The 23,646-nt window shown below is 35.8% G+C and overlaps 1 protein-coding gene across 3 annotated transcripts in view; it reads left to right on the forward strand.

Moving 5' to 3' along the window:
* GBE1 (1,4-alpha-glucan branching enzyme 1) overlaps positions 1-23,646 on the forward strand; it is a 170,777-nt gene that overhangs the window by 67,408 nt on the left and 79,723 nt on the right. For all 3 annotated transcript variants that reach the window (XM_072886017.1, XM_072886003.1, XM_072886011.1), the window contains exons 5-7: positions 464-599; positions 3,043-3,133; positions 4,319-4,528. In XM_072886017.1, the coding sequence (XP_072742118.1) occupies positions 464-599; positions 3,043-3,133; positions 4,319-4,528 (437 nt within the window). The remainder of the gene's footprint in view (positions 1-463; positions 600-3,042; positions 3,134-4,318; positions 4,529-23,646) is intronic.

A 23,646-nucleotide genomic window follows, 5' to 3' on the forward strand; every position in this document is an offset into this window, starting at 1 on the left:
GATTCTGTGCTGTGGAACTGTGTTCTTTAGGACTAAAATATCTATAAATTTTAGTTTGGAGAAGGCAGAGCCACTTCAAATACCTGCAAAAAGCAGGTGTGCTTAAAAAATAAAAACCTATCTTTCTATTGTCATCTTTTATTTTCAAACAAGCTTCATAGTAGTTCAGAAGAACTTTATCATCTAGTGGCTTCTATAAGTTTGTACTCTTCAGTATAATTTAAAAAGGGTATAAGAAAAGTGTTGAATGATAGGTGTCCAGTTTCTTGTTCATGAAGAATGTTAATTTGAAATATATATTTGCTGTAACAGTTTAGAAAGCTTAATTACTTCTGAAATGTTTGTGCTTTTAGAGGAAAAACAAAAGAAACCTTAAATTGTTTTTCATCTTGTGCAAATTATGTGATTGTGACAACACTTCCAAGCTGTTGTATCCTAATGACAACTGTTTTTTTCCTTATAGCATAAGCATCCTTCCCCCAAGAGATTAAAAAGCCTCAGAATCTATGAATCTCACGTGGGGATTGCTTCCCCAGAAGGGAAAGTAGCTTCTTATAAAAACTTCACATACAATGTACTACCTAGAATAAAGGATCTTGGTAAGTAATAAGAGATACTTGCAGAGATAAAATTTTTATGTGCCTGTGCTCTTATTAGAAAAGGTAATTATCAAGTGTGTATAGGTTTTTTGCGTTTTCAGATTACATGTACTATAAAAATAAATTCTTAGGGCAGCAAAAATTATAAACAAGTGAAATCTATGGAGAAGAAACAAAGACTGAAATAGGATATATGAATCAAAATCCATTCTACAAATTTTTAAGAAAAATATGATTGCAAAAGCCTAGATAAATATTGCAGGACAGTTTGCTTTTGGTGTGGTTTGCTTTCAACTTGAAAAAGGACCCATTTCTGAAAGATAGTCTTCAGAATATACTGTGTTCTTAACTGGTTCTACTAATGTAAATCTTGATTCTGAGGAAAAACAAAGAAATATCTGGATAGAAAGGATCATCCTTTCTATTTGCCAGAATAAGCATGCTAAATTTTTTATCCCTGAACAGTTGCTATGAATTATCAGAATGTGGGAACTTTAAATGTGAGAAATCCTCTTTTAGAAAAGAACTTCTATCATATTGGAGGGTATGTGTGAAACGGCTGGCATGATTATCTCAGGAAGCATAGCAAAACTGTTCACCTCAGTTTCTATTTGATGATTATTTTTTTTTCCTGTGGTGTCTTTTCTCTGTTTCTATAATGGACGATATTAGAACTTGCTGGCTTTTACTATGCTGTGATGAAGTATGTTTTGTTACACTCAACTGTAAAATAATCATGACATCCATGGCTGAGGCCTCTGTGGATGGTGGCTGTGCTTATGTGTTGTTTGATAGGGGTTTTTTTAATTATTTTTTTTTAATTTATCAGAGTGCCTGAAGAAGCCATATGTTTTTCTTGTAGATTTACTTGTTGAGTCAGTGTTTCACAGAATGTGGCTTTTGCCTTTCAATAAAGTTGAGCTTGCAGGTGAGATGAGGGAGTTTGCACATCTGGAGGCCCTCAACAAAAAGTAAATTTGGATTCCACATTATGTATCTGTGACTCTTTCCTTATTGCCAAAGAATTTCAGTTGTTCCAGGAGGTTAATATGTTTAACAGAATTATGAAAGCTTTCTGCTTTACCTACAGATTTTTCATTGGGGAGGAGAAATGTCATGAAAAGGCTGATACACCACAAAATAAAAGTAATATCAAATTTAGGTAGGGTATACAGAAATGGTACATAATGTTTGTTCTTATTTACATTAAGTAAACACTGTGGGAAGTAAGTATTTTTTTTTTAAATGTATTTTTAAGGGCTGTTAGATTTGGTTTTGGAATGTCTTACTTGTTAGGACAAGCTTAAAGACATCAGTATTTAAGAATGCTAAGATATTAATAGTTTGTAGAAATATGTGCATGACAAATAGCAAAATAAATAGCAAACAAATGGAATGAGATTAATTTGATGCTATGTTGCTGTTTGTTTATAAAAATACTGTCAATAAGAATAAGTATAATGAGCCTGAATTATAAAACAGCAATGAATCCGATAAATTGCTGAGCTCATGCCAACTATCTTCTAATAATAACTCTTTTATAGCTGCAAAATGTAAAAACAAAACCAAGAACAATAAAAAAGAAACCAGTACTTGTCTAAACTAAAGAATGAAGTGAAGATTTTGGTTAAACTAATAAAGAGAAGTGGTAATGGTGGGAGTCTCAAAAGACTGTAGATTAAACCTGAGGGTTATCTGTTGCTGATAGTCCTCACTTGCTAGCTATCTGGGGCACTTACTCACTGATATTAAAGACAGCTTTAGTTAAGATGTATGGGGAGTACTGTGGCTTCAGCATTAGTATGTTGTTTTCCCTTTAGATTTCCCTCCCTTAATATTGCACTGAACTATCTTGGGTGATACCCAAGACAGTGTGCCCCTGACCCTCCTGTACTGCCTTGGTTCTTTGGTAAACTCAGAACAAAAACACATTACTTTTGTGTTTTCTCTTTTTTGAAAGACTCTTGTAGAGGGGGAATGTAATTGTTAAAGTTGGAAAAACGTGCTTTTGAAGTAGTAAAAAAAGATTCCATAGGGCATAAGGTAATAGTACGTGTAGCCGGCAACTACCCCCACACCACCTGACTGCAAGTGTCAAAAGTGAAGTTGAAGTTCAGGACATGCAAATTAGCATAGTTAATATTCTGAAGTTAAAGTGAGGTTATATTTGCATATCACTTATTGCTTTCTAAATCTGGGAGATTCAATACACCCAGTTATATGTAGATCACTTGACAAATTGCTCCATTTTTAATGGAAGGTCATGTAAGTATAAACTACTGGGTAGAATTACTTCTTGAAAGAGACTGAGTCTTTAGTTGTTAATCATTAGAGTTACAAGCAGATAAAATGATAGAAGACTGGAATGAATGTTACATGTGTTGCCGCTTTTAACTATCCTTAAGGCAGGGGTTAGTTTGTTTTATTTCTTCTATTTTTATAGGATATAACTGTGTCCAGCTGATGGCTATTATGGAACATGCATATTATGCCAGTTTTGGTTATCAGGTCACAAGCTTCTTTGCAGCATCAAGGTAGGCTTATTATTTCAGCATCTTCTCTGTTCTTCTACCTTACTCCCCATCCATTGAAATCAGTATGCCTGTATGTGCGTGTTTGGCAATAAGTGTTTAATAGAAAGAGAAAGTAGTGGCTTAGGTATTTGCTTTAGCTTCCTCTTAAATCTGAAATCAATTTGGAATAGTGATCAGTTGTTCTGTGAAACACTTCGTATAGGATACAAAAAAACCCGTTATAAGTAACTTCAGTTGTCATAGCATATTCTAGCTAATCCAGCCTCAGCGGTCTTTATGCATGGGTTTTGTTTTGTGGAATTCTTGGCGGTAACAAACACGATGCACAAGTCATTCTTTTATGATAAACAGAACTCTACACTACTTGTTCATAAAAAACTTGGTTAAAAGCATGGCTGTGTGTGTTCTATGGGAACTTATTCCTACACTTGTAACAGACTGTACTTAGATTTGAGGCCTAGGGTGAAAATAGATGGAAAATGTATTCAGATAATTGTTGAGAAAATTATGATAAACCTGAATGTTGTGTGTTTTGGTTTTTTGTTTTTTTTTTTCTTCCTTCCCCATCTTGGTGAAGCTCAAGTGACAACCAGGCTAAATTTAGATAAACGGGAAGTTTTAACTGGCTTAATTAGTTGAAAAAAAGGTGTGTCGGACTCAGGAGACAAAAATCTTTATTTAAAAACAAGTTGAAAAATAGTGTAGTACCTAAAACAAATAACTAAGCAGGACAGCAGCAGAGAGTGTATTTTGGAGACTTTTGTGAATGTACTTTTACTTTTGTAGTCATCATGGATTACTTTATTCCAGTAATATAAATATATTCTTGTCTCTTACAAAGTAAGGAAGTGTTCAATATTAAGTAGAAGCTTTAAGTTGTATCCATTATCTTTTATACTGAATTTGATGTATTAACAGATTAAAAGGGAAGAATAAAACTTTGAAACTATTTCTGCAAAACATTGCATGCCTGCATAATGTAATTTTTATAATTAAAAAATTGTTTTACTTGTCAGTTTGTCATCGATAACTACTACTAAAGAGGCTGAAAAAATAACCTGTATACAACTGGAAACTAGGTGATGAAGAACTTCCAACTTTGTAGTTTTCATGAGTAATGTTCAGTATTGTCAGTTTAAGCTCAGATTGTATCACTTGTAACACATTGCATTTTCATGCTGATAGCCGTTATGGAACTCCAGATGACCTGAAAGAAATGATTGACGTTGCTCACTCAATGGGCATCACTGTTCTGCTGGATGTTGTGCACAGCCATGCGTCAAAAAACTCTGAAGATGGTCTCAACAAATTTGATGGTACGGATTCTTGTTTCTTCCATTCCGGTCCTAAAGGAACTCATCAGCTCTGGGACAGCAGGCTCTTTGACTATGCAAAGTAAGTATAAAATATCACTTCAGGTGTGTTAGTGGTAATTATTTCTTACCAGTTCTATTAAAACTACACTATTTGCCAAACTGGAAAAGTCATTTCGGTTGTTCAGTAGTTACGACATGCTGAGTTAAATTCCTTTACTTTGCTAAATACTTAAAATCTAACACTAAATAATAGTATTTAGGTTTTGTTATTCTTCTGTCATCTGTGGCTACATATGTACATCTTGGATACCACGTGTGTTGTATGTATTATGTATACAATTATATTTTATATTATGTAGTTATATTTATTTTTATTTTAAAATACATTCAAATATTTCTGTATATAGATACCTATTTAAATATTTATTATATAGGAATATAGTATATTTAATGATATATTTTTTACATTATAAAATGGATTTTTATTTGCATATTATATATAATACATATTACATATAAAATATATATTTACATATATATAAATAAATAAAAGAATAAGAAAGGCAGAATAAAACTTGTAAGCTCTGGAAATTTATTGTCAAACTGTCAGATTATTGAAATGTAGCAAAAGCTTTGCCCCAGGACAACTAACTCCATTCCAGAGAGCTTCTAGAGGTCGATCAACAGTTAATACAGAGCAGGGGTTATTTTCAGTAGGCAGTTTTAGGGACCCAGTTTGGGCACACTTAATTAACTAGTATAAATATAGCGTGTGTCAAACCACGTGTTAATGCCAGATGATGACTGGCATTTAATATTGTTTACTTTGTATTCTCTGATGTATTGGGGGCAAGGGGATTTATCTCATATGCTGAATATTTTAGTGGTTTAAATGGAGAAACTGGCACAGGCAGCCAGCTTATTTCAATCTCCTTCTCCCATTTTTCCCATGTTTGTTCATCCCTGAACCACCTTGATTCCTCCCTTTCCTTGTCTTTTTGATTCTTCCCCTAAACATCATTCCACAATAAGTTTTGCACAACCTCACAATCTCCTTAAAGTATTTCTTAATATATACGTGTGTGTGTGTATATACAGTGTCACTCACCTCTTATTCCGTGATAAATTTGCGTTTTTTCCCCCTTGAGATGCATGATAATCTTGTTTGCCCTTCTTATCAATTACAAAGTTCTGCTTTAACCCTTTCAAGGTTACACTTGGGTGGTTCCTCTCAGTGGCTCATCACTCAGTGACTGTAGAGTTCTAGTCTCTTGTTAATCTGTTAGTTGTTAGGTTTTGTGTGCTGCAAGTTCAGTTTACTGTTTTTCCCGTTTTTCTCTCTGACTTGCATTGAATTGCCTTTAACTGCATATGCTTACGTTGCAGGTGTCCTTAAACCTTGGATCAGAATTACATATGTTTGCTTAGTTGCCAAAAAAGATTTTTCTTCTTGTACTCATAGGCTATACTCTTGAGGCTAACAGTTTCGTAGCTTATGGGGGTTGTAACTGTTTAAGAAGGTCGCTATTGCAGAACTAATGTTACATAGCGTAGGTCAACTGTTTAATAGAAACTCTTGCACAGTAACTCACAACTTCAATTAAACTGAGTGACCAGTGTAATAACTGACTTATGCACTATGTTACTTAATAGGATGAGCTGTTCTTTATTTCCTTTTTATTTGGGACGATTGAACTGATGAATTCAGGGGGCCTTTTTGAATTGTGATTTTAATTATTATAACAAATGCATTTTAGTATGGCTAAAAATATTTTCCTGTTTGAGTTGCTTCCTATCACTCTTTAAATTCATATTCAAATAAATTATATTTCAGATAATTTTAAAGCTTTAATATCAGTACAGTGGTATTTCACACTTTATTTCATTTTATGCTTATGTGTAATCAACAAGTGTGTGTTACCAACTTCTCTAGTGAGAAAATAAATTGAATGCAATTACGGACCTTTCTCTGTTCCAAGCAGAGGCAGGTTCTTCCTATTGGGAAAGAAAGTGGTGCTGGTATTGAGTGTTTTGGAAGGATTTGCAAAAGAAAGAAACAGCAAGTTGCTTTCTAGGTAGCACTTGGCAATGTTAAGCATTTATTCAGAACTGAAGAACTTCCTTCACGGGTCTGTTCAGTCAGTGATATGTGCCTGTACTCGCTGGGGAGGGACACCACTGCATAATTACTTTTCATCCTATGTGATCAGAATAGATGCCAGACTGAATGCTGGAAAGGGGGAGTGGAAGGAGCTGTGAGGGGGAGAGAAAAGATTAGGAAACAGCAGAGACCGGAGAAATTGAATCTATGCTCTACTGATGAGTAAAAATAATGCTTTGGATGACTGAGGATCCCTTGTATGTCATTCCCCATCCCCTGCCCCCTAGTGAAATGCAACAACAAATTTGGGTTTGCTTTTTTAAACTTTTAGGGAAACCCCTCCTTCCCCTTCAAGCACAGCAAGCTGTGCAGTGAACTGTTCTTAGTCATTAAGGGCTCCTTTAGTCCTAATATCTGAAACATTAAATATCCTGTGTATATTTATAGTCAAGTTTTAAGGCTTAAAAGATATAACAATCAAGTTTATTCTAAGTTGCTCAGAACTGATTAAAAATGGTTTTGTTTTTTTTTCCTCTTTTTTTTTTTTCTGTGCTTATGGGTCCCAAACAAAATTGGGAAAGAATTAGAACTTGAAAATGTGTTTGTTTTTTGGTTTTTTTGTTTTATGAGGTTTTTTTTTCCCCATTTAGGCTTTATTGATATGCCTGCTAATTTCCATACCAGTAAATGAGCAGCTCTAGTCTGAAAGAGGGGAGTATAAAAATCTGTGAGGGAGACTCGAGTTGCTTGCAGATGTTCAAAGCTTGCTGAAAATAAATGACACCAAACACAATCTATTGAATGGTATACAGAAAAGCTTGCTTTCTGAGACAAATCTCTTCAGCTGGTATAGCCTTCTCTCCTGTACAGTGCTTGTACTAAATACCTTTCCTTCTGTAGTGGGAAGAACTGTTAAATCTACAGGTACTTAAACATCAAATACAAAGAATGCTCAATTTACTTTGGAATTGAGAGAAACTAATTTTCTGCCATGAAAGAGATTAAGAAACAATTGCTTTATCAGTTTAGTCTGTCTGCATTTTCTTTGAAAGCCAAGACATAAGTAAATTTGTCTCGCAGCATTTGCAAGATTATTCAGTTGACTGGGAAGGGAACTGTGAATACTCACTATAACAGAAGGTGGCAAAAGATCTATATCCACACAAAAAAAGCACTATATCCATGGTGTATTTTAAATACTGTATTTTTAGCAATATTCACTTAAGTAGAGAGTAGCTCCAAGAAAAGCAGTAGTCAAACAGCTCAAAAGACAACCTGGATGTTGCATCTTCTAGCACCATAGTGCAACTTAAGGTAAAAGTGTGTTTTGTATTGTGGACTTTGAGACAACACTTAATGAGCAGTAAAGTTGTATATTTTTTTAATCCATGTTTATACAAGTGTTGTACAAACAGTGAACTTTTTGATAAATTGTAAACAGCAGCTTAAAAATTATGCTGTTCAAGCTGTTGTCGCATGAGACTAAAACCTTATTTTCCGTAAAATGCGAATTTGGAGGTAAAATACCTAGATAAGTAAAAGTATCGTCTGCTTAACTTTTTTTTTCAATAAAAGTATTATAAGTTCTGCTTTAAAAAGCAACAAAAAACTTATTCAGAAATAAACTTCCACTTTCATAATTTTGGCACATTTTTCCCGTTTCTAAAATCTGGAACTGGGCAGTTTTTTCCTCAAATATGTTAATTTGGTGACTCTTGCTCTCCTTCATCTTCATCCCTTCCTGGTCATCCCTGTGTCTGTATCTGTCTCCCCCACCCCCTCAGCTGCCAACCCAAAAACCAGAACTGCAAAGCTTGAGTGAGGATTGCAGTTTATTTTAATAATACTTTTTAAAAACAAAATTTAATATCCTTTGTCTTGATTCCTGTTAAAAATGTGGCTTTCCTAACTCTTGAGTTCATGAAAGGGAAAGGGTGTAAGGTAAAAGGGATGCCACAACCTCTGACCTGTAGTCTAGCTGGCACTGTCTAGTTAATTTTGTGGTAAATTAAGTGCCTTGTCTCTATTGTGATCCTGTTTAAGATAGCTCACTTGAAATACATGTGAATACCCTCCCATCTTAAGTAAGGTTTCTGCTTGTAATTAATTTAGCACAGGCTAAGTATAACAATTTTTCCTTCCTAAAATCATATTTGAAGATTATTCAGGCTGCCAAGTTCATTAGAAGTGATGCTGTAGACCCTGGAGACCAGGTGGGATCACAACTAGAGTGGTTGATTGTGTTTTGATTTAAATTCATTTCTCCATATAGCAAATGTGTCTAAAATCCTAATCAGGAAAAACAAATTTAAAAGAATTGAGAACAAGATATTACCTAGCAAAGATAAGTTGTTGTTTTTTTTTTTCCCCAAGCACTACGTAATTAAAATGTGTAAATGATGCTGCCTTTCTAGGCTTATTGAGATCTGAGAGTATTGTTTTGATTTTTAAGGCTCTGTATTCCTCTTCTCTCATTAGGCTTTGTTAGATTCTATACTTTCTTAAACCATTTCTAAGGGACAATAGGTATACTGATATATTTCTGTGAGCCTTTAAGAATAACGGTAGAAGTAAAACTCAGCAAAAATCATGTGATGCCCTAAGTTTTGTGTTTGGTTTGTCTTTTTTTTTAATACTGTGACCCTTTTTACCTGAGCACTTGGCCAAAATTTTAAGTTATTCCTCTATCTAGGAGAAGAATTTGGCACAAAAGCCAGAGGCTGAATTACATTCTGGTTTTAATTACAAAGTCCTGCTTCCTTAAATGCAACAGTATGATCAGCAAGAAATTCTGTTAGTTACAACGTTCTGGGGCCGGCAGACATCCCTGGCATCTCTTTGGAGGCCCTGTTTTCAGTGCTTTTTCTAGACTGGATTTTGTGTCCATCCCTTGGTGGTTCTGTGAAAGCACCTTATCATTACTAGTGGGAATCCTTTGGCCTGTCCACCTACAGGTTTTGTCTTGTTTCTATTTGTTGATGATACTCTGTTTTGGGTATTAAGACTTGTAAGTGCTGTAGAGGAAATGAAATTTACTTAACTAAGCCATGTAATGGGAGCAATATCTTCTCTTCTTTAGTCTTTTCTTCCTCCTGCAGTTTTATGAAGTCTCAAGTGACATCCATGCCAAATGTGCTTTGAACTGCTATAGGTAGGGTTCAGAGTATAAATGCTGTGTCCCACAAGCCACAATACATATCAGGGCAACAGAGGACAGGCTGGTCCCCTGCTGCCTGACCAGATGTTCTCTCCAGCTCAGTCTTCTGAACTGTTGGTGGAGCAGCTGATCGTAGCTCAGTGTGCTACCCTTTTTTCAGTTTTTCTTAAAGTGAGTTATAAACTACTATAGTTCAGAAACTACTTTTAGCCCTGCTGTCAGTGCAGCAGAAATAGGACAGCTGTCAGGTGCCGAAGCATGTGTTTTAGTTCTGGTTTAGATGGCCTGTCCTCCAGCTGCCTCTCCAGAATGGTGTGGGTCACCTGAAGCTTTTCTTCCCTGTCCTGTGTTCCAGCTTCACGTGGGTATCTCGGGTGCTCTCTTGCCTCTGAAAGGGCACAGTACACCTATGTTTGAATGCTAAGACGATGGCCTTTTCTGCCACCTGGTGTTTAAATCCTGTATAGACTTCATGCTGTATTTTATGGGGGAAAAAGGTCTACTGATGTCAATAGATAGTAATTTACTTCACTTTAGGATCTGACTCCTTAAAGGCATGTCGATCTTCTGACATCTTCAGCAGCCTCTGTTAAGGTTGGTATTTAATTTTTCCTTAAAAAGCTGTACTTTTACCTGAAATTTTTTTGCTGTTCTGATTGCCAATTTTCCCAATCTTTAGCTGCTGCTGGTGTAGTATTAGTAGTAGGTGGAATGAATTAGGAAATGTATCTTTCAGAGATAAGTGCTTGGTTAGTAGGGGTACCTGTCTGGGCTCATAATTCTCTTAACGTAGCTGTCCAGAGAATTTTTTGGGGCCTGAGTAGCCTACAGTTCAATGTTGAGCTCTTCTAAATATCTGTGGATGTGAAAACTTGTTGCCTTATGTGGGAGCCTCACCATGGTTTGCAACAGTCAGTTTTCAGGAAGAAATGGATATGTTGCTACTCTATCACACTTGTATGTTTAGCATTTTAAATTTATATAAGTTGATGCTTTATGGAGTACTATGGTATTAAAGATTATGATTCCCTACCTAATGCACTTAAGGAAAGTTGGCACATCAGCATGACTTACAAAATGCAGATAATGTGGTATGTGTGTTCTTAACCATACATCTTGGGGTTGCTTTATTCACGCGTGTTTTAGAGTGCAAAGAGGGTATAATTGACTGCAAACTATTACTTATTAGTTAACACGCACAAAGGATAGGTAGGATTTAAAAACTGCTCGTACACTCATAGCTTCTAAGACGACATCTGAAGAGTCTCTGCTGGCCAGGCAGGTATCGGTCAGGTGGGAGGAAGGAGACTGCCACTACTTGTAACAGACCCTCAATGGTGCTGGGTTGTCCTCTTCAGACACCATATGATTTTCTTTTACAGTTTTGCACCTTTCCATGTTCTTCCTTCTGAGTCTTTCAGCTACTAACAAACTGTCTTTGTCTTTAACTTTACCATTTTTACCTTGCATAGCTCTAATCTAAAGACTTTTTCACAGCTGTCTCTCAACTAAGCAATTTCCTTAGAAGTTTAAGCTATACAGGTTTTGGGACACAGTGGATCCCCCAGTTAGGAGGGAGGAGAGAGGGAAAGGTGGGAGGGGAAAATTACTGAAGATTGTTTTTTAATAACTGTTTTAAGAAAACACTGCTTGTAATGTAATAGTGAGATTTTTTTTTTTCCCCAGAGCTCATAAATTTAATTATTTTGATTACAGATTGACTTTAAAAAACTTGCTTGTGTATGTCCTTAGCAGCCTGCTTCTAATAGACTGGACTTTGAGGGTGACTGTAGAGGCACGGAAGTACTTTATAATACTTAAAATTTAAGACCTTCCATGTCTGTGAAAATCTTTGTTTGTGTTTTCTCTTCCATTTAGTAACCATTGTGAATGTTAGCAAGTAAGCACTTTCAAGTAGGGGACATAGCAGTTAATAAATTGCCTTTCTTGAAGGGAATGAGTAGTGGAAGCAATGACAGAAGGGATGATATATTGGAACTTACTGCAAAATAATCAGAATGATTAAAATAATAGTGCAAAAAAAAAAAGTTCCAGCCATGAGCATATGAGTTATAGTATATGCAGTCTAGACCTCCTGTAGAATTGTTTTAATTTTTTAATTAAACACACATCTAGAAGCTTAATTGTTTTACTGCACTATACTTAGATTGATATAACAGACTGGGAGGCTTTAAATCCACAGATGCTCTGAAACTCGGAGCTTTGCATGAGAATATGCATACCTTTCTTTGAAGTGTCCAATTTCCCATATTAACCTCCTACATAGCAATCACAGCTTTGCGTGAAGTTTCTAAAATGTAGCTGCACAAAAAGTGGTACAGTAATAAAGCAATATATTGATACATGAAGAAAAGGCACACTGAAAAATTGCAGCTAATTGTTCTAAATTTTGTCAGGTAGCGTATTTCGAAATACAGAGGTCACCACTTATAGACAATTAAATTCAATCATATCTTGAATAGACACAGTCACTCTTACCTGAAGTTGATTATGGTATTTCAATAAAGATCTAAAATTAGACGAGATTCAACACACTGCAGAGAATCATTCCTCATCAGTCTAAATGCAATAATGATCTTGTATTTAGTAATCCACACTTAAATTGACAACTTTCACAGCATTCTTATGTGATTACTGCAGCAGGTTATATGAGCAGTATCTGTTGTGAACAGAAGATTGTGCTGGGGAAAAAGGTGATGGTTGTATAAATTTCAGATGAGGGAGAGGTTTTAAAGAAAATCTGCAAATGAAATGGGGAATGTTGACTTTCTTCTAATAGGGTTTCATCCAAAGAAGTTCTAGGTTGGAGGAAAATTAGGCATGGTACTGCTTATGGTAGGGAAAGAAGATGGGATCATTAAGACAATTGTCATTTTTTTCCTGATTCTAGTGTGTATATGTTGTATAATGTACAGATCCACCTGAAATCCATTTTTTGAAAGCTCATTGGAGAGAGAAAGAAAATCCGTAACAACAGGGGACAAAACAATTAACAACCATATCTGCAAAGTAGAAAACAATAAACTAGCAAAATGCTGTATGTATTTCCAAAAGTCAGTAGTGTATTTATGGCCAACAGATCAGAAAAGATCTGCAAATAATCATGTTGGATCTGTTATCTTACTTTCAATTTTGAAAGGGATGCCATTTCTTCTTGAGGAATGCCATTTCATGGACTAGCATAAAAACTAAGTTCCTAAGTTCCTTCTGTCCCTAGAAGTTGATTGAAACTGAAGATGGAGGTCAGTGCATCCAACTGAGCTGGGTAGCCTGCTGCTTCAGGTCTCTCTGTCCTACTAAATTACTTCCTAGCTGTAGCTTCTGGCTGAGATTCAGTTTTTGATGGGACTATGTTGGTGATTCTATGCTAAAATTAAGAGAGGATTTATATGGACTCACGCAATTTGATAGGGATGTTCTCTTTAGGGTTATTTAAATGCCAAAATTACTTTGACTTTGGAACTAATGTGTTATTGAGATGAATTTTATTGGAGTTCTTACTTATAAAATTATTGGTGAAATTGTAATGAAGATACAGAAACTGGTTCTGCTGTGTTCACATCATAATAGTAATGGAGTAGGAGTAGCTTTTGCTGATTTTTCTTCTAGGTTCTGTTCTGGCTAATATGGTTACAGGACAAGTCTGAAGAACTGAAAGAGTATATCATGTCAAATGTGTCTTAACAAATAAGGAAAATATTGTATGAAAAGCTTTATCCCTAGGAACAGAGCGAATTGTTCTAAACCAGGTTTGGAAAAAAAGAGGTCAACTTTTTTTAAAAAAAAGCATATTACACTAAATCTGCTTGTCTGTTTTTTTTCCATGCATTTGTTTTGGGCAGTTCCTTGTAAAAAGGTGCCTTTATAGAATTCTCTGTAATTTGCTAAGAGAATTGCAATCAAACATCTGTTTGTCCTGGTTCCTCTCTGTATCTTCTCTTTCATAAGGAGGCTAACTCTGTACCCAAAATTTTTATATATCTATATTACAATCCCTTGTAATCTCTTGAAAATTGGTATAAAGTTGTTTAGAGACAAAAGAAATTCATCGCCATAGAGATGACCATTATTAGTTTAGATAACTGACACAAAAGTTTTTTCTAAGTTATTCTACTACGATTAACTTAATGAGTTTAGTTGGGAGTGAGGGAAGTAAGTGCACAAGTAATACTCTGTAGACCTTATGTCTCTTCATTTCTTCAATCTAATTATTCTGCAATAAGAGTCCTGTCAAATGTAGTTATGAGGATAGATATATATGAACAAATAAACACAAGAATGAAAAGGCACATCCATATAATAAGTCACTGCTATGTGCTCTAGTAATTTTCTTCTGTAGGGGATGTCTTAATCTGTTAAAACAAAGAGCTGAGAATAGAAGTTCTCTGGAGAATTATTAAGTAAAAGTATGGGGGTTTTTGTATATATAATGTATTTAGTCTTTGCACTAAGGCTATTTGAGTGTATATATCAAAGGTCTTCACAATGAAGAGGAGAATGCTCTTTGCTGTCTTTATTCTCTTTTCCTTTTAAGATACATAAATAAAGTAAAGTAATGACTGTTGTCATTTTCCCCATTAAACAAACACATTAGATCACCTTTCCTTGGCTGGAGGTATTTCTGTAAACACCATAGAATTTGTCACTTCATGATGTGGAGTGAAGCCATATTCCTTTTACCCCGTCAAAATGAGCATCCGGTGCAGCTAGAACCTAGGGCCTGTATTTTTAACCCACAAAGCTTCAGGCATTATCATTAAGTGTGTTTTTCAGTGCCTTACAGTGATCAGCTTTTTTCCCCTTGCTGTTACTTAGTAACATTTTATTAACACTGTAGCACACCTTTCATTAGGGTATGAGATTTTAGAACATATTTTAGCACAGGCTTGCTGGTAGTAGTATACCTAAGTTTTCTAAGATGCTTTTCTAATACAGTAAGTAAAAGATAAATTGGTGCCTTTTGAGGAAAGAATCTATTCATTATTAAACCACAGCTGGAATTAAAATTATCCCTATGAGGACTATTCAGTTGAGATATTTGTTTTGGTCAGTGTTACATTTGCATACCCTGACCTTTTGCAAGCAGGTGGAGGCACTGCTAAATTCCCCCTTGCCTTCCCTCCCCTCCCTTCTCCCCTGAAGGGGAAAAAAAAAAGGGGGGGGGGGGGGAACACCTAAGTTTTTGTTTTGTTTATTATGACACCATGTTAGTCAGAATGGTAAATAGTTAGAATAGCAAATAATAATAATAATGAATAGAATTGTTCATGCAAAGGAAATTTTTTCATATGCTTAATTGCTTCATGTACCACGGTTGTCTAAAAAATGACCTTTTGCAGTTCTAAAAGTTTGGTTTGTAGCTGTGACTAAACACTTTTTATTCTGAATTATGTAATTTAGAATTGATGGGCTTCTTTTTAAAATTTGTTTAGTTTGAAATGGATTAAGCTTGGACATTCAGAAACAAGTACTTAAAGTTGGTGTTTAAATTAAGGAAATAAATAGCATAAGTTTTCAAATTGCTAAACATACAATTGGTCTTATGGACAACAAGGACAGGCGAAATTCCTTTTTTGTTGAAATTTAGCTCTTGGCATTAGATTCCGTAGATACTTTCTATGTTCAAAGGATTGGTGAATCTGAGTAATCAGTCAGCCAAACACTGGAGAAAAACAAAGTTCCAAAAGATTTCCACTGCTTTTTCTACCCCTGTCTTCCAGTTTGAGTGTTTAATGTAAATTACTCCAGATTTTTAGGCTTTTTTCACTACCCTGTGATCTGAAATTCTATATTTCTCTTCCTACAAAATGGAAATAAATATTTAAACTAAAGCCTAAGTAGTAGTTGGAGGCTTATGACCATTCTGGGGTTTGATGCTTAAACCCCAAAGATTATTTACAAAGCGAATGCTTTTTGGAGAAGAAAAAGAGAAATCAACTACAAAACTCTAAAATTTACATTATCAATGTTTTCAGGCTTCCTTTGCCACCACCTTCTTGGATAAGGGCATTGGAAAAGATGAAAATCTACTTTGACTATGTTATAAGAAATTCCAAGGTAATTACTTTGTCATTGGTTTAAGTGGGGAGGAAACTGAAAGTTTATCAGGAAATGGATAAATGGAAACAACTTTAAGCTGGATGTTCTTTCTAATGCCTATCCAACATTGGTTAACGAAGCTAGCGACTTATAGAAAGTAGTATGAAACAGCATTCTTATAAACTAATTAATTGTGTACTGGAAAGAATGAATGATCTTCAGTTGCTCTTAGCACAGCACCATCATCATCCAAATTTGGAAAAACAAAAGATTTGATCAGAAAGTATGTCTTCACCAAGTGCAAGGTATGAGCAACTTGTTTTCCTGTAATGCTGAACTGTCAATATATGCAAGGGCAAACTTGTTTTAAAATATTTCAGAGAATCTTAGCTTTAGGGTTTTTTATTTTATCCTGGCATAGACAACAAAATTTGTTTTTCACAAGGGTATGAAGTTTCCACTCCAGATTTATATTTTAATCAAAAGTTGCTATCACTCTGCTACCTCTGAAGCCAGGATCAGTAATAGTTGCACTGAAATATGGTCTGAAATAGGAGATACCTAGAGTAGGAACAGTTGCTTTCATTTTAGATGAAAATTGTGGAATTTCATGGAAAAACCTTACTGTTAAAATACATATTTCCAGTATATTAATTATACTGGTAGATTAATACGTCCAAATGGAGATCAGTAACAAGTGGTGTCCGTCAGGGGTCCGTACTGGGACCAGTACCATTTAATACCTTTATTAATGACATAAACAATGGAATTGAGTGCAACCTCAACAAGTTTGCGGATGACACCAGGGTGAATGGTGCAGTTGATTCACCTGAGGGAAGGGATGCCATCCAGAGTGATCTTGACAGGCTGGGGGAGTGGGCCCACGTGAACCTCATTGAAGTTCAGCAAGGCCAAGTGCAAGGTCCTGCACCTACGCTGGGGCGATCCCCAGTATCGATACAGGCTGGGGGATGAATTGATTGAGAAGGACTGTGGGGACACTGGTGGATGAAAAATGGGACGTGAACTGGCAATGTGTGCTCGCAGCCCAGAAAGCCAGTCGTATCCTGGGCTGCATAAGAAGTGCGGCCAGCAGGTTGAGGGATGTGATTTCTCCCACCTACTCCACTGTGGTGAGACCCCCCCCAGAGTACTGCATCCAGCTCTGGGGTCCCCAGCACAAGAGACATATGGACCTGTTAGAGTGGGTCCAGACGAGGGCCACAAAAATGATCAGAGGGCTCTAACACCTCTCTTGTGAAGAAAGGCTGAGAGAGTTGGGGTGGTTGAGCCTGGAGAAGAGGAGACACGGGGGAGACCTTATTGTGGCCTTTCAATGCTTAAAGTGGGCTTATAAAGAAGATGGAGAGAGACTTTTTACCAAGGCCTGTGTTGACAGGACAAGGAGCAATGGTTTTAAACTGAAAGAGGGTAGGTTTAGATGGACATAAGGAAGAAACTCTTTATGATGAGGGTGGTGAGACACTGGAGCAGTTTGCCCAGCGAAGTTGTGGATGCCCCATTCCTGGAAGTGTTCAAGGCCAGGTTGGATGGGGCTTTGAGCAACCTGGTCTAGTGAAAGATGTCTCTGCCCATGGCAGGGGCTTGGACTAGATGATCTTTAAGGTCCCTTCCTGCACAAACCATTTTGTGGTTCTGTGATTAATATGCAAGTTCTAGTGCACTAATTGGACATCTTTCAGCAATATAAGTTCATTTTAAAACTAACAAAAGATACTGTTGCCTTGTCTTGTGAGGTTCCACTTCTGTGTTGACTTGAAAATGTAAATACAGTATTCAAAGCTTTTTGGGGTGTGGGGGAATGTTTTGTTTTTAAACAGTTTTCCAAATAAACTGTAGACAGTAGTTTATGCTTTTTGTAACTTACCTAATATAAGGGCACTGAGTATTCTAACTCTGAATGTTTCCAAGATATGATCTGAGGTTTCCATTGTCACAATTTAATTTCAGTGGATTAGTGGGAGTACAACTGAATACATTTTGGCACAGTATCTTTCCCACATGTCTTTGGTGGAACTTGCAAATTTGGTGGCTATAAAAAGATAGCGGGTATGTTAAAACATATGTTCAGATAGCAAAAGGTTTTAAAATAGGTGCTTATTTTTTTAAAAATCATAGAGAAAGCAAAGTATAGCTGTGAATCAATACAAAAATTACATTGTAGCTATTTTTGCCAGAGACAGTTCAAATAATAATTTTGCTACATATTACATACTAAACAAAGTTACTGTAACAATCTGTTATAAATGTGCTTATTATTCTTGTATTAATCTTCATGAAGTACAAATTATATAGCTGAAATGATAGTATGTAGTAAGAAATTGAGATAAAAACTAAGTGTCTTTGAATATAAACCTGGTTTTCAGTTCTCTTCCATGAAAAAGTATTTATGAAGCCAACAGAAAGCAGTACGCTTGCAAGTTCTCAACTCTGTTGGCACAGCATAAGATGAGCTAATATCTTTAATTACATTCCTGAAGAATGTAACTTTAAAAAGTGCAGCAAACTGAGAAATACTGCACTGAGCTTAAGAATGGATTCCTATTGAATATGAACCCTGTACTTCTGATCTTCTGTGCTGTTTTGTGCAAATGCAACAGCTTTGCATTTTGTGCTTGCTGAAAGATAATAGGGACTGATGCATGCGTAAATCGGTTTTGCCAGATGGCTGCGTACCTCTGCAGTCATTTCCTGAATCTCGTACTAAGGATGATGATACAAGACAATCTTAAGGCTCTCTGAGCCTTCCACTGGAAATCTTTTCTGTGAAGGTGACAATTCATTGTACAAACTTTTCTGCCCTTCATGTCGAAGTCTGTCATGTAACTGAGCAGTCTTGTCCCGTGGTGCTGAAAATAACATTTTGGACTGTATCCAGAGCAGTTGTTTATGCTGAGGATAACAATCTGGAAGTGTGAGAGGAAGTAATCTAAGCTTTGTATTAGCTAATACTAGTATAGAGAGTGAACTTTCCTTACCTCCTTGCTTCCCCAGGGCAGGAAATCAGTAAATTACCATTCAGGACATGGAGTCAGTATCTCAGGAACCTCCTGTAATGTCTGTACTGAATGATAACTGATAGTTAACACTGCTACACATCTTAAAATTTTCTTTTACGGATTTGGCATTGCTACCAACTGTCTCGTTGGGAGGAAGGGAAGGATAGACTTTTTGGTCAATAAAATACAGAAAGGCAATTGAGACTTCAGGGGTCCAGTATGCCAGTCTCTGAGATACTAAAGTAAAAGGATATTCAGATAATATCCTCCTCTAAGTAGAAGTCCTAGGATGGTAAAATGCAAGAGTTGCCCCCTTTTCAGGCTTCTGTATGTGATGATAACTATTCCTTATGAGGTTGGTTTTGTTATGTTAAAATAAAAAAAAAAGGTAGCTGACAGCTCATTGCTTGAGGATTAATGTTTTGATTTGGGATTTTCAAGGTAATTATCTATTTTTTAAAAAGTAATCTGTAATAGCATATGGACATTGAATGGTAGATTGATAAGGTTTTGTGAGTGTGTTCCTGGTACATATGAACTTGAGTCCTTCTGTTACCACAGTAGCAACTATGGTTCACTGTCATCTGCACACAGAAAAGACTTCTCAATCATCAGTGCACTTAAATTTTGGAAAACCAGATATTTGATGATACGTTTATATTAATGTTGGAATTTTCTCAAGGGCAGAGGTCTGCTCTTCTTGCTTCAACGTCTTTAATGCTTTTCCTTGAGAGTTTTCAGAATGTTCTCTCTTATGAAGAACTTTATTTCTTTGCTTCTTAAATTCCTCTTGCTATTCATTAGCATTAGAAAGACAAACCTTCCACCTGAATTCAAATGAAAACAGTCTGTATTTTCATCTGGAAGGTACAAGCATAATACTAATGCTTTAAATATTCTTTTTGTGTGTTTGCTTTTAGGTTGGCATTCTTACACTTTGTGTTTACTACCAACAAAGGGAAAGGCTAGTGCATTGTCAGCTGTAGCTTTGGTTTCTGCATGTTTGAGGGAGGGATTGTGCTCAAAATCCTGCCTTGACTTGGGTGGAGGTCACAGCAGCATTACTCAGCTGTGGCTGAACTGCATGGTTACAGGAGATGCTGTTTGGTTCTTCAGACAGAAGGCTGGGAGCAGTTGGTCAGGTAGGAAACACCGAGGGAAAGGCAGTGAACCAGACACTACTTCAGTGTCCCGTTGAAGTCACTTGTGTGAGTCTCAATTTGGGAAACCGGTATTTTAAAGTAATAAATGAAATTAGGTCTACAGAAAACACTGTTTCAGGCTTTTAATAAGATGGTTTTGAGAAAATAGAGCTTAAAAATGTTAATAATTTGCCAGGTATTTAATGTTTTGTCACTGCTAACTGAATGAATTGATTGAGAATATAGTTTTGGTTTCCTATATAGGCAATATAAAAAGTCAAAGAAAATTGTTTTATTTTCTTATACATGTGTATAATAGCATACTATTTCAGGGGAGAAAAAAACACCTCACAACAAAGTCATTAAATATCTCTTGAAGTTCTATTCTTTACCAGTCCCATTCTTAACTCTGGTGCTATTTTCTGGGGAAAGTTCAGGATAATGGTCTATTTAAGATCTTGGGTCACCTGATATGTAATAGTTTGTTGGCTATTTCTACACTGCATTTAGGCTTAATTTGAAAGTGAACCCAGTGTCGAACACTAAACTACTCTGAAATGTTTGAGATCTCAGTTTGGTTATGGAAGTCGTGAATTGCATTAAATTGTATGCAAAATCCTGATGGTACATTTTAAAAGTGTTGTGATTTAGTCATATGTCACAGAACAACAAATTTTGTTGGTTAACTTTCAGGGTTGATTATGTGACTAAACAAATTTAATGTTTGCCAAGAAATTTATTTTGGGAGAAAAGCATTTTACGTTTTCTCAAAGATTTTTTTTTTTTATTAGTGTATAATTTACTTGTGTAGAACATGAGTGGTACAAGTGCTAATGTTATCCAAATTGTAGCTGAAATACATGTAGGCTTTATCAGCACTGTAAAGGATTTTGTAATTTTATTTTTGAGACATTCTCTATTTTAAAATGTGTGTGTCCTGGAGGCTCTGTTAAAACTGCAGGTAATTGTCTTCAGTACTTATACTTTTTTTCCTATTTACTTAAGGAAGCCCTCTGAGCAAAAATGCGTCAAGAATATTAAATTTCATTACAATAAGTACATATCTGCTTTGCCTCCAAGGCTGCTCTTATATTCACATTTTGCAGGACATAACCTTTACTGAGTAATACTTGAGTTATTGCTTCAATTTTTATGGCAAATAACTGAATGCTTTATTTGATATTATTTAGTTTACTCTTATCAGGTGTAGATAGGACTAGCCCGAAAAATTTAATTCTAGGACACTGTGCTGCTTACTAGATATAGTAAACCTATATATAATCCATAGCTCGTTTGAGGAGAAAATTAGTCTTTTTGTGCACATGGCATTTCAGTAGTCATGTGAATAAATTTATAAACATGTTTGTTTAATTGGCAAAATACGATAGAGAGAGTTAATGCAGAATTAACATGCTACATTAAAACGATGGATCTTTCCAAAACATTGATCAAACTTCTAAGCACTTGAAAATTGGGAAATTCAGAGGGGGAAAAGGCTTCCTGACCTATGCATCAGAATCTTATCTATTGCTGCATTGAGCCCAGATCTGATACACACCAAAAAAACCTTGCCTTTTTGTGTGCAAAGCTTAACAGTTTTCAGATAGCTGTAACTTATTCTTGGTGTGTGCACGTGTCTGTGTCTATGGTAGGTATAGCTCTTCTGATCTGGAATTAGACGGGCAGACGATCAGTGTTCAGTGCTTGGAGTGGAGTTTGCACAGTGCATGACTGCGGCTGCTCTTACTCATGTTCACTAGTGCTTGAGAGGAATCAGCTGCCAAGGACACGCAGAGGTGGGTCCCCAGGGTCAGTTATAGTGACTTTGGGAGAACCTGCAAGAAGGAGAAATACTTACCCTCTATCTTTTTTTTTTTTTTTCACTAGGCATAACATTACACTATCCATCACTGTTTACCTAGCACATGTTCAGTCACCCTAATTTAACTGCGTATTGTATCATCTGTGCCAATAGCTCCTGAAGGACCTTAATGTATAGTGCTGCTTTGTGCCAACAGATGAAGTAGAATTTTGAGGGGGGGGGGGGGGGAATTCTTGGGGACTTCAGAACTACTGCTTGTATTTGAATGAAGGATGTGCCCATTTCTAAGAAATCATTTTCCCTAAGTAATTACTGAATATGAATCAAGTCTAAAAAATGCATATTGCTATTATGTTGTTTACAGCATAGTGAATGAAAGTGCTTTCTCCCTGCATAACACTGGACTTACGAGGATCAGGATTAATGCTTCCAGGAGGGGTATTGTCTGGTGTGGCATGCCAGAATTCCAATTTTAACTAAAATGGAAAATCTTCTGCATCTTCAAAGCTGCTGTTCATGTTTAGTCTTAAAACAAAACATGAAAAGCTAAAGTTAAGTGAAGTATTTTTAACTATAACTAAACCAGGAAAACTATTTTGGTTATTTTTTTATTAGAATTTAGTATTTTAGTATTTTATATTTATTCACTTTTCATTCTCAGAATAGCAAGTTGTAGGTTGAGTATTGGATGTCACAAAATACATTATATAATAATCAGTGTTCTGCTTATTAGAATTTTTAAATAAAAAAGTATAAATATAGATTTATATATTTGTCAGTGGCTTCTGCAGAATTGGAGTTTTGCCCATGAAAAGGGCAGTATCAAAATAATCATGCAATCCTGTATGCAATTTGTTTACCAGTATTAACTTTTATGTTGCCTAATAGAAACTGGTATGATTTAGTTTGTGAAAGGACTTCAGATCTTCACTGAACAAATGCTTCCAAATTTGAAAATAATCCTTCTTTCACTTCAACTGCTCATGACGTTTTCGCAATAGTACTTAAATAGTTAAGAACCGTTTTCCTGAAGACTGGCCTTGAAATTCTGAAATACTTTTGAGCTTTTCCATTTTAATTCGGGGAATGAGATGTTAACACTTAAGCAAAGATGTCTTCTGCAGCAAGTATTGATGAAAGTAGCCATTATTTTTAACTGCTACAGGAAAATTTTAGTCTTTCAGTGATTTATTTGATGTAGTCTTGTAATAATGTAATATCATTGGCTTTCTAATTATGATGGCATAAATAAATCCTCAATTTCTGTGGCTAAGAATAAAACCTTCTTCCTGGATTTAGGTTACATGTTTGCTGTTCATTTAATCTTACAAATGCAAGATTCCAGTGTTTTTCTCCAGCACAGATTTCTAAATAATGGAAGGTCTCAGCCACCTCTTATTTCTTACTGCTCATGGCAGTGAGACACTAGTCATCTCTTGGGTTTTATTTTTAGCATTTTTACCTCTTATACAGTCCAACTTAATGGAATAATGTCCTGTAAAAATACAGAAAGCAATTTTTTCCTATCAGCCCTTTTCAAAGGTCTGTATCCTTCTGTAAAAATGCTCAAAACAGCTGAGAGCAAGTGGCTGTGGTGAAGGTCTTTCATTCCTACACCTATCCGTCTTTCATCTTAATTTGATATGATTCTTTCCATGAGTGAGAGGTATTTAGTTGTTGTGAGAAGTACGTAACTGAAAACTGTTGTGTTCAAGATGACCTAATACCATCCTGGAATATGGAAAGATAGAATCTTGACTTCCTTAAAAACATGACTGGCTTACCCCCATCTGGTAATGTTTGCATCTACCTTCTCCTGTCTATTTTCCAGTTTCTTAGAAAGCTGTGAGATTCTTTACCCTAATCTCAAGCCATTTGGAAACTTCACTCTTCTG

The sequence above is a fragment of the Ciconia boyciana genome, chromosome 1, assembly GCF_034638445.1.
Source record: "Ciconia boyciana chromosome 1, ASM3463844v1, whole genome shotgun sequence".
NCBI classification, from domain to species: Eukaryota; Metazoa; Chordata; class Aves; order Ciconiiformes; family Ciconiidae; genus Ciconia; species Ciconia boyciana.